This window comes from Cibotium barometz, chromosome 1 (assembly GCF_041138505.1).
Source record: "Cibotium barometz isolate CiBa-2024 chromosome 1, ASM4113850v1, whole genome shotgun sequence".
Lineage (NCBI taxonomy): Eukaryota > Viridiplantae > Streptophyta > Polypodiopsida > Cyatheales > Cibotiaceae > Cibotium > Cibotium barometz.
Window position 1 is genome coordinate 47001023 of NC_141046.1, and position 12094 is coordinate 47013116.

Genomic DNA, 12094 nt, shown 5'->3' on the forward strand with positions numbered 1-12094 from the left:
GGCCAACTCTGGGCCTTACTAATGTCTCCGCCGTCCGGCTACACAAGCACAAGAATGGGGCAGCGTCAAGATAGGGAGAAGTTGTACCTGTACCTTAATTTCACCAAGATAACAATCCATTTACTCACTAAACCATAGGACTAGGATCCATGTCACCTTCTTTAAGAAAACAATCCTTTTCACAAAGATTTTAGCATTTCAACTTGAGATTGCGATAAGACATTCTTTATTAAGGCATATGCTATTGCTTAAAAGAATACAAACTTTAAATAGTAAATCAATCAAATAGATCACTATTAACAATTAATAGAGAAGCCGGGGCCATACCTCAACCCCTAAGAATGATATGTAATTGAAAAACAAAATATGTATATACCTTATAGAAATTTATCGTTTATCGTTGCCTTTGCTCGTTTTAACAAGAGCTTTAGAACTTGACATATGAGAATAGAGTCTTCTAATACCTTCTCTTATGATTGAAATCATCCAATCATCCCCAAGCTTTATCTCTTCTTACTCGTACTGTGACTCTTCTCTCTTTCTAAGGTCTATGGCAAAATAGCCTTCTCTTTACACACGACTACGGCATACTATTCTTTCTCTAAAAGAAAAGCTATAGAGTTTTGGTCTCTTCCTCCGAAAGACCATAGCAATCTAAGCTTCTTTTCTAAGATATTAGATAAGAATGAAGGGATATATACATCTCAAACTCTAAGATTGCCTTGAGGCTACTTGTTGCCTTCTCACGCAGATTTCGCTGTGTAGAGACCCTGACAGAAACAGCAAATTGTTTCGGCCATAACTCTCTGATCAAAACTTAGAATATGGTCACATAACCAGTCAAAAGAATGGGAAGACATCTGGTCTACAAGCTTGCACGGGAAGAATAGGCAAAAACGTTTGTTTATAGCCACAAACGTGCCATCTTTAGAAACTCGTTGTTTTTCCACATTTTTAGTATGCATGGACTCTAAATGTGTAGAAGTACTCTAAATATGACCTCTTATCACCTAAATTCAAAATTCTATTTTTGGAGATACTTATCTTTAATAGAACTATTCTTATGTGCTTTATTTCTTTTAGGATTTTTGAAACTAATATTTTTATTCTAACACTTTCCTAATGTTTCTAGCCTTATTGTCTCACTCTTCTCTAAGTGCACTCTCTTTCTTTCTTGAAATCTATATTAAAAGAGACACATACATACGTGGCTTGGGAGGGACCTTACAGAGGCGAATAAAGAGACGTCTTGACATTATGCATGATGTTCAAGAGGGAGACCCCACAAATGAAGATCAAGAGAGAGACCCTCCAGAGCATCTTCAAGAGGGGGAGGTGTCAGGAAAACGTGACATCATGGACATGACTAGTAAGAGTACTTTCTATTGCAAATTTATTTTGAGAAGTGTGTGCTTTCGAAATGCATCTCATTTTTTGTCTTGTTTACTTGCAGGTGAGAGATGTTCTTCACACATATTGTTGGTAGACGTCCACACTCTTTCGGAGGGCTCAGATAGGTAAAAAGAATAATTTCACCATATAATTAGTTTTCCAAGTTATACTTACCAAAACCAAACATCATAAATCTTTTATGTAGTGTGGAAGAATTCTTGATGAAGATTCCCAAGGCTCTATCTCATAGAGGTGCTCCCTACAGTGGCTTGCCTCATATGGGCTGACTTTCCTATAGGTTTACAGGTTGTTGATGTAGATATACGGATGGGTATCCCTCATGGAATCAAGTTTCTTCATCATTGATACGTGCCACACTCAGTTTTGTTGGTTTGTTTGTGGCTGATGAGGGTTGGTTTGTGTGTTTGAGTCTAATGGATCAACTTCCTAAAATATATTCCATGTGAAAGAAAGCTGGATTGGTCATGCATCGAACAATGTCTGTTCATGTGGAATCAAGTTATTTGTATGAGAATGGAGAACGGGTAAGTCATAATCTCTCAAATATTTCTCTTTATGTATACATGTTATGTGGTATGGATATCCAAACATAATGTTTTCTTGTTATGGTAGGTGGATACATTGGCCCTTAGTATGTTCTATCGAGTAAATTGCCATGTCCCTATTATTGATCGTGAGGCTGGGCAAAATGTTTCAAAGAAGTTATTCAAAGCTCAACGAAATTTCATTTTTGAGAAGAATAAGAAGCATCCATTCCAACGCACGATGGTCTTGGAGCGCTACATTCGAGGTGGTGCAGAAAGATCTCCTATGTTCTTTAGGTGAGACAATTTTCATTCTGTTCATTTTCATAGCTACTTTTTCAAAATACTTAGATGCATGGAGGATGCATGTTTATGATTCTATTTCATTGTAGGTGGCTAGTGGAGACCTTCTCAAGTGAAGGAGATGGTGTCTTGGACGTTTTTGCGGGATGTGGAGGCTTGGGACGTGCATGCCAAGAGTTAAAAAGGCACTATATGGGGATAGAGAATGACATGGAGGTAGCCAAAGCATGTCTGGGAGATTTCTCATTAGGTCGGGATGATACGTAGAAGAATGCTATAATTTGTGGATCAAAAGACTTTGTAATCGAGATTGTCATGGTTTGGAAGTTTAAAGATCGATATATACATTTTTGATCTTTAAAAGATTGTGTTATATATTTAAGTAGTGGTCTCACATCACATATGGGGTGGTGGCCTCACATCATGAATGGGAAGACTCATGCTTAGTGGTCTCACGCCTGGTGGCTCAAGTCACGTTTGGTGGTTTATGTCTGTTGGCTAGTGTCACGTCTAGAGGTTCATGTATTTTCAGATGAATAGGGCATGGTGAGCTAGGTGGCAAGTGAGTCCCATGCCTATGATAGGGTTGGTGAGTAATCAATAATAATTGGCCTTAATTCTCTAGTCATTGAAGAGAATAATATTTTTCCTTAGAAACTAAGGTTGGTATAGAAACTTAGTTAGGACATAGGTGAGTATGACCTTATAAGGCTTTAAGGTGGTTTTATGGTATATATGTTAGTGCTGCGTAGGTAGCTCTTGTATGTATGTATGTATATGTATATGTACGAGGTGCATGAATTTAGATAGGTATATGAATATATGTAATTATATCAATAAGTATGATGTGGATCAAAAGACTTTGTAATCGAGATTTTCATGGTTTGGAACTTTAAAGATCGATATATACATTTTTTATCTTTAAAGGATTGTTTTTTTATATTTAAGGAAGTAAGAATGTATGTATGTATGTAACGTATGTATATATGTTAGTGCTGTGTAGGTAGCTCTTGCAGGTATGTATGTATATGTATATTTTGTATGTGTATATGTATGAGGTGCATGAATTTAGATAGGTATATGAATATATGTAATTATATCAATAAGTATGATGTGGATCAAAAGACTTTGTAATCAAGATTTTCATGGTTTGGAACTTTAAAGATCGATATATACATTTTTATCTTTAAAGGATTGTTTTTTATATTTAAGTAAGAAAGAAAGTATGTATGTATATATGTATGTATATATGTTAGTATGTAGGTAGCTCTTGCATGTATGTATGTATATGTATATTTTGTATGTGTATATGTATGAGGTGCATGAATTTAGATAGGTATATGAATATATGTAATTATATCAATAAGTATAATGTGGATCAAAAGACTTTGTAATCGAGATTTTCATGGTTTGAAACTTTAAAGATCGATATATACATTTTTATCTTTAAAGGATTGTTTTTTATATTTAAGTAAGAAAGAAAGTATGTATGTATATATGTATGTATATATGTTAGTATGTAGGTAGCTCTTGCATGTATGTATGTATATGTATATTTTGTATGTGTATATGTATGAGGTGCATGAATTTAGATAGGTATATGAATATATGTAATTATATCAATAAGTATAATGTGGATCAAAAGACTTTGTAATCGAGATTTTCATGGTTTGAAACTTTAAAGATCGATATATACATTTTTTATCTTTAAAGGATTAATTTCTTATATTTAAGTAAGTAAGAAAGTATGTATGTATGTATGTATGTATATATGTTAGTATGTAGGTAGCTCTTGCATGTATGTATGTACATGTATATTTTGTATGTGTATATGTATGAGGTGCATGAATTTAGATAGGTATATGAATATATGTAATTATATCAATAAGTATGATGTGGATCAAAAGACTTTGTAATTAATATTTTTATGGACTAGATCTTTAAAAGACTGAAATTTATATTGTTGATCTTTCAAAGCTTGTTATTTATATGTAAGTAAGTTCTTGGTCCTTTACAAAGCTCATAGTAAGTTCATGGTCCTTTGCAAAGCTCGGACTCCTTGTTCATTGCTCCAAAAAGCTCGGCAAAAAAGGCTCGCAAAAAAAAATCCCCCGGCCTAGTGCACCTTATAATGACTACAAAAACATCCCCCTCCTCATTTCCCTCTTAAGGCAATGACTGCAAAAACATCCCCCAATGTCAAAATATCTATCAAACAATCACGATCTGCCCCCTCACGTAATGTGAGAGGATCAAAAGTGGTGGGGGATAATGCTCCTTGCTTTGGCCTTAACACCTACTCCAACCTAGGATCAGCCCACTCTTCCATCATCCCACAATGAGTAGTCACCATTGATGCATGGCCCGCAAAAGCATGAACGGCGCCGTGTGAAGATGGTGGAGTCATCATAGGATGTGCTCCTAATGGAGTGTAGCCTCAGTGTGCCATCCATTGTTGTACAATCTAGAGAAGCACCATGAAGGACACTATTGTCAACACACCAAAAGATGGTGGAGTCATCATAGGATGTGCTCCTAATGGAGTGTAGCCTCAGTGTGCCATCCATTGTTGTACAATCTAGAGAAGCACCATGAAGGACACTATTGTCAACACACCAAAAGAACCTCCTCATCTTGCTGAGGGAAGGAGGAGGCAGCACTAGTGGGGTTAAATGCGCATTGCACCAATCCACTACCTATTGTGCATCTTGAAAGCGCTCACTGTCACGACACGGAGCTGGTGACATCTAACACACGCACCCGCACCATCGTACTCCCCCTTTCCATGACATTACCCAAAGAAGCTCCAAATAACCTCGTAGCCTGTCATGCGATGACAAGAATATAGCCAATAAAACTAATGAGCTCTCTTGAATTGTGCCCCACATCCATCTGACCATATCGACCGCCTTGTCCATGTGACTCTATGCTTTCTCAAAAAGTCATCATGAACGATGGAAGCAATGCTGCTCAAGGTCATGAACGATGGAAGCAATGCCACAAAAAGTCATCATGAATGATGGAAGCAATGCTGCACAAAGTGGGCGCTGTGAGAGTGATCATCACTAATGCAAAAGTGATACTCTTAATGAAGATGACTTGCTCCACTCGGGTGCTCGCTATGCCATCCATTGCCCCGCCACTGCAGGATGCCGATAACTAATATGCACCATGATGGCCACCTATTCAAAAGCACACAAGGATGGGAAATGTTAGATTCATAGACAATAGCAATATAAAATATCTTGAAGACCTTAAATTGAAAATGAGAAAATGTCTCATGTAATACCTACTTAGAAAATTAGTACTCTAACTGAATCTCCTACTGTGTTGCGAATGTGTAATTCGCTTTGAAGCAACCACAGAGACAACTACGCCAATAGGAAACTGTTGCAAGGTGGCACGAAACTGACGGTCCTGTCGCTTGGCACCATGAGCATGATGTATGTAGGGATAGACGAAAGCTGTAAATATGCTCATGAACTCGCACATGCCATATGGTGCTCCACTAGCTGTAGTTTCCTCACCATGTCACCACCTTGGCCCACTGAGGAATCCTCCTTGCATAAGTTGAGCATGGACAAGTTGCCGCACGAGGTACATTTGCCCATGACACAAGCCATACGATGGTAGATGGCATCCTCCCATGGGCATAATAGCGAGTGAATAAAATCTCTCAGGCTATAAGGCACCACCCCTCGATTCCAAGACAAGCCAACGAAAGACATCGTACAAAATCTTAAATCCAACATGGTACCTACAAAGACATGTGTCACACTGCCTCGAGTAACTCATAATCGCCCTTATCTTAGGGTCCAATAAACGATTGCATCTATGTGTTGCACGACCACTACTAGCCCATAGAGAAACCTCAATCCCACTGTCTAAGCTCTATCTCCTCACAAACCCTACATGAAGTGCTCGACGACAAATCTAAAGTATGCGAGAAGTGGCACGATGCGTACTTGGTAGGACACTGCTGGAAACAAACGCTATAAGGGCACGTCAGCCAATCCATTTGAATGCATCTTACGCTTGACTATGTTGTAGGACTACCTCAAGCTTAGTAGAACACTAGCGCCAACCCTCCTCGAATGTGGGCTGTAAATTGCGGAAGCGGTGGTACACTGTGCCATGCACAAGTGTCGTAGCAGCGCATCTAGCACACTAGATTGTGATGCCACATCGAGGTCAACAAAGTACTTGTAGAAGATAGCATTGGCACAGTTTCGTGCATCAGATCTAGAAAGGGATTTCCCATGAGAAGATGCCTCATGAGCAACACTAGAGGGTGGAGTGGCAAGCACATGGTTGAGAATGTCATAAGCATCACTGAAGTGAGGAGTGCTGGGCAGGAAGGGAATATGCACCACATCGAGGAGGAGTGGCATCAATGGGCCACACTAGATGGAGGAGTGCCGAGCTCGTAGGTGTCACCCAAGAAAGGTGCGTGGGGTGCGTGCGGGTGGAGAGGCACTAGGTGGAGGAGTGGCAAGCTCATGGAAGGCGCTCGACAAAGGAGTGGCAAGCTCAGATGGTGCACCCAAAGATGGAGAGGCACCCAATGGAGGAGTGGCTAGCTCAGATGGTGCACCCAAAGATGGAGAGGCACCCAATGGAGGAGTGGCTAGCTCATGGTGGGCAACTCCAAAGAGAGAAGTGCCAAACTTGAAGAGCATGCCAAAAGGTGGAGAGGCATTGAAGATAGGAGTGTCCACCTCATGGGCAGTGCCTGAGGGTGGAGTGACAAAACCGCATGGCCAAGGTGTAAGGGAGGAGTGGCAAAGGGCTTAAAATAGTGTGGAGAAAGAATTGTGGGACAATGAGGAGGAGAAGGAAGGGCTTAAAATAGTGTGGAGAAAGAATTGTGGGAGAAGGAGGTGGAGTGGGGTCATGGGTAAAAGATGGAGAATGGGAGGGAGGAGAAGATGATGCCTAATCACTCAAACCCGCCCTGTGTTGCAATGCTCGAGTCCTTGCTTTCTGCTTAGGATCTCTTCTTCTCCTATCTTCCATGCGAACCCTTGCTTGCTCCTCATGAATAAGGTGGATCAGGGGATCCCGTTGCCTATTACTTTTTCTACTCTTACGACTTTTTGAACCCATTCTAAGATGTAGGAAAAAAGAGATTAAGCATAAAATTGAAGATAATTAAAGTAATACTAGAACAAGATAATTAAGATTAATGTAATACTAGAACAAGATTAACATATGCTTGGGAATGGAGCTATCTCTAAAGCTGGTAAAGCTCTAAGAATGAGGGAGACTCAAAAAATTGGGCTATATATACCAAGCTAGTTAGCATTTCATTGGTTAAATAAGATTATGGATAAAATCTGGATTTCTACTAATCTTTTTACAGATAATGATATTTTTTTTTGTAAAATACTAAAAAATATTTAAAAATAATTATATTTTTAAAACTGATGATTTAATTAATTATTTTAAGTACCAAATATTATTTTTTATTTATTTAATAAATATAATTTTTTTATATAATAAATAAAATTTATTTATACAATAAATAAAATTTATTTGATTAATAAACAATATTTAAATTTCTTTACACCCATTTATAATATGTATTTCAATTTTTCTTCAAAAAAATATTTTTTAAAATATGCATTTTTGACATGGTAATAGTTTATTTAATTATATCATAATATTTACTTGATTAAAAAATAAAAATATATATTTTTTAATAAATAATATTTATTTGATAGAAAAAATTATATTTATATTTTTCTTTGTGTTGGGAGGAGAGTCTGAAAATTATATTACATAAATTTATTTTATTTTTTAATTTAAAATAATAAATTTTAACAATGAATTTTTTAAAAAAATATTAGAATCAAGAAAAATAATGATGAGGTGGTTGACATTTTGCCATGTGGAAAAATGCTACTAACATGGAACCTCCACGTGGGCATTTCTCATGCTCAAATGTGAGGTGGCAATGCCATCCATGTATATGATGTGCCATGCTGTGCCATGTAGGCACAGAAAGTCAACCAAGTTGATTGTGCTGAGGTGGCAATATGACATGGACATTCTTGATTACGTAGAAATGCCATGTAGGCTTTAGGGAGTCAACCTTCTCTCAACCTTGTTGACTAAGTTGAGGTGGCATGATGACAAGACATGATGAGATGGCAAGATGCTTATGTGGACTCTCCTCCATATGATGTGGCATATGATGTGGCATGTACATGTAGGACTAAGGCTATGCTACCATAGCTCAATTTCTTGACAAATGGTATACTCTTTAGGCTTGGTGAAACACCAAGACTAATAGGCATCCTTTGTTTTAGACTTTAGGTAGACAAACAGTGAAAATTTGATTAAGATGGCTAGAAAATGAGCTTCCCTTACTCAAATTCACTCTATTTTTTTTAAAAATTTATCATGACAAGTACTTTGATCCACAAGAAATTGAAGTACAATGAGGGTTTTATTAAATTTATATAATTAAATTATTAAACTTCTGGAGGCACTCTTAGAGACTAAGTGAATTTTCTACAGAAGATCAGAAGAAATTCAACCGTTAAAATTATAATTTGACAATATGCCCACATTCTAGACATATTTGTCTAACTATTCACCATTGGATCTTCAATGATGAGCTTCACATTTGCTAAGATCTTGAATAGAAAATCACATGTTGCTTTACAATTTAAAGTAGAGAAAACATATTTATAAAAAATAGTTAAGTACCTAAAAAAATTCCCAATAAAGCAAGTTAAGCTCTATGCAATGTGCTCTTTTGATGTACGAATTGGGATGATCATTGGACTTGGGATGCAGAAGTACTAAGCATTTTATGTGTGACATATACTATTGAAGTAAAGAAAGTTGGAAAATGCGAATACCGAAACTTTCGTGCAATGAAACAATCCCTAAAATAAATTGAATTTCTGATCAAGGGGCGCCATTTTAATACCCAATATATGTATAATGTGCCCCAAACACCATGCCACTAAATTCCAAACATAACCATGAGAGATTGGACCTTTAAGTTGTGAAGATGCCGCCTGTTTTCAAGCTACCTTTAGGGCATCCAATTGTCAAAAGTAGTGCCCCTTCTCTTGCAACCACCAAAATGGGTTTCAATGGCCACATACTTAATGTGATATATATGGGTTTCGATAGTAGCGACACGGGCATGAGGTGAGGGCACACATATGGTTTATATATGCACATACTTAATGTGATGGATGAGATGAGATGCATGTGGGATCTAGATATAGAAGTTCCTGGTGGAAACTATAAAAATTGATGCTAGTGCAAGGCTTAGCGTGCATTTTTGAATTAACAGATTGATTTTAATACAATGATGTGCTTTTTTTTTTTTTTGAGTCCATCCTATCAAACAAGCTATATTTTTTAACATATATCTTACATTAGGATAATTTGTTTTTACGAGTCCATATTATTTCTTGTTCTTATAGAGGCATTGCTAAAACAAGGCGATGATATTATCAAAGGAAGGCATGAGAGAATGATATAATGTGCAGGTGTTTTCACATTAGAATGGTGCAAATTACAAATAGCAAATGAAGCTATACAAATAGATCTAAAAGGAACCACTAATTAGTTGACTTTTGTGTGAAAACACATCAAATCAAAGACCCAAGAATTGTTTACAATGATAAGCTTGTGAATTATTAAGATAAACTTGTGAATTATTAATTAAGCAGGTGCTGGCTCTTTGGAGGTTGACGCTGGGGCTGCTGGCGCAGGTATCTCAATATTGGCTTCTCGCGTCGACCTTACAATATATTCTCCACGAAAGACACCAGCGCCAATTACAAGTAAATAAAACAGCTGCGTTACTGCAACAATTATAACCAATGCCTCCAAAAACCTCTGCAATTAAATCAGACCCAATTATATTTCAAACCAAATACTTAAACAATACCACCAATTAAATTATCATTAGTCTGGTAATCTCAATCTGTCAACACCTTGCAGCTTCTTTATGATTACTAGACGCTAATTAACTCCTCTAGATTGTGATTAGTTTCAGCTCACTGCATCTGGCACCTGTTTAAAGAGCTATAATTGCCCTAAGTGTCATTAGCCTGACCAACCAAACCTATACTTACTATCAATAAACACCTGCAATCAGTTTAATTGAACCAACCATTAGGTTAACCTCATCTCTTTTTAATATAATTGTGATTGGACATGCACAAAAACCACATTAATTGGGTGAATAATATGAATCTTTTGTTTAGTTAGCTTGAAAGGTAGCTGGTGATTTAGTTAGATTTATTGTGAAGCGTCCAGAGTAGATGATCATGATAACTCACCAATCTCAAGTACCTTGGACCACCACAATTGATTTCCTTAAATGCTAGCCTGTTGATTGCGCAAAATTCAACACAATGGTTGGAATTAGCTAATTAATTATGAAGTATAAATTACCAAGAAACAATTGATTAATTTATTGCAAGGTTTCTTTACAAGGTGAAGTGATTAATTGAGTGATTAGCGTGATTGATTACCCCATGGCCAGAAGCGTTAACAACCAAGCGATGGAGGCTGCTGCAGCGCTGCCTGCCAAGCTCTCCGTTTGCCACACTCTGAGATGGTGAGCTGCGCTCAGCTTGGATGCAATCCCCACCACCCCAGCGATTAAAGCAAAGATCACAAAATAAAACGTCGCAGGATTATAGGACACAGCTGCAAGAAAAATTCATGATTAGCTCCAAAATCATATGTTAATTATCACTTAAACCCACCTTCAAATAGAGCTGCCACTATATTGTGAACTAGCATAGTAAACTCGCGAGGAATTATGCCTTATTTTGCACTTGGATTATATAATTAAACGGGTGATTAAATAGAGTATTTAATAACTACATTATTATCATACATGTTAATTATCACTTAAACACCCCTTCAAAGACACTAATTAAAAAGGCAAAATGGTTACTTACCTACTTAGCAAGAAAAATAGAGCTGAAAAACGAGTTTAATTATATAATCCAAGTGCGAAATAAGGCATAATTGCGCGCGAGTTTACTATGCTAATTCACAATACATACAGTGGGGGGTGATTAAATAGAGTATTTAATAACTACATTAATATTATCATACAATTGAGCTAGGGTAATTGATATTAAAGCTTGAGTGCTTAGAAGAATGACTACAAATTAGAACATGTATCAATATTTTACCTTCCCAATTCTCATCAATTGCTAGGTTGATAGCCCACCCTGCTAGGGCCACAACAATAATATATATGCCAAAGTTGAGCAAGAGGAGAGGGGCAGCAAGAAGAGGCCGTATGAAGGCCATCTTCGGATAATCAAATGTGAAAATTAGAATTAATCACACAAGGGGGGCTAGCTCGGGTCTATTGCACCACTTGAGGGGTCTCAGACTATTGGGCTTGCAATTTTTCACTGATGAATGAATGAAGGGTATGCAAGGGCTTATTAATGGATACTACATGAGTCCATTGGACCTAAAGCCTTAGCCTTGATGTAATCCCCACTTCATTTTGACTTGTCCATGCATAGTATCTCCATGTAGTTTGTTGTTGGTTGGGCCCTGACACAATCTCCTTTTCTCTCTCTCTCTCTCTCTCTCTCTCTCTCTCTCTCTCCACTTCATTTTTTGACTTGTTGTCATGCATGGTATCTCCATGTGGCTTGTTATTGGTTGGGCCCTAACATGATCTATCTCTCTCTCTCTCTACCTAACCCCAAAAAGAGTTTGGTAAAGATCCCATTCACCTTTCCCAACTTGTCTTAATAAGAATCTAGTTGCACCATTGCATGAACGTGCCCCACACACAAACCTCTTTTCTCCACAAGTACTGAAATCACCTTCTCATCGAAACTCTC

At 37.4% G+C, this 12094-nt stretch overlaps 1 protein-coding gene across 1 annotated transcript; it reads right to left on the reverse strand.

The window, feature by feature from the left end:
• Nucleotides 1–9755: 9755 nt before the first annotated feature.
• LOC147642083 (membrane protein PM19L-like) lies at nucleotides 9756–11720 on the reverse strand. Its single transcript, XM_086825463.1, has 4 exons — nucleotides 11423–11720; nucleotides 10748–10925; nucleotides 10553–10601; nucleotides 9756–10106 (listed from the first exon to the last, which is right to left on the reverse strand). Exons 1-4 carry the CDS (start codon nucleotides 11541–11543, stop codon nucleotides 9930–9932), a joined length of 525 nt encoding a protein of 174 aa, XP_086681589.1. The 5' UTR covers nucleotides 11544–11720; the 3' UTR covers nucleotides 9756–9929.
• Nucleotides 11721–12094: the final 374 nt, after the last annotated feature.

Excerpts from the sequence above, each read along its gene's own strand:
- LOC147642083 (XM_086825463.1), bottom strand. The coding sequence starts at position 11,543 with ATGGCCTTCATACGGCCTCTTCTTGCTGCCCCTCTCCTCTTGCTCAAC. Across the intron at positions 10,602-10,747 it reads TTAACGCTTCTGGCCATGGG|GCTAGCATTTAAGGAAATCA; the intron begins GTAATCAATCAC and ends CGCAATCAACAG. Across the intron at positions 10,107-10,552 it reads GTCCAAGGTACTTGAGATTG|AGGTTTTTGGAGGCATTGGT; the intron begins GTGAGTTATCAT and ends ATTTAATTGCAG.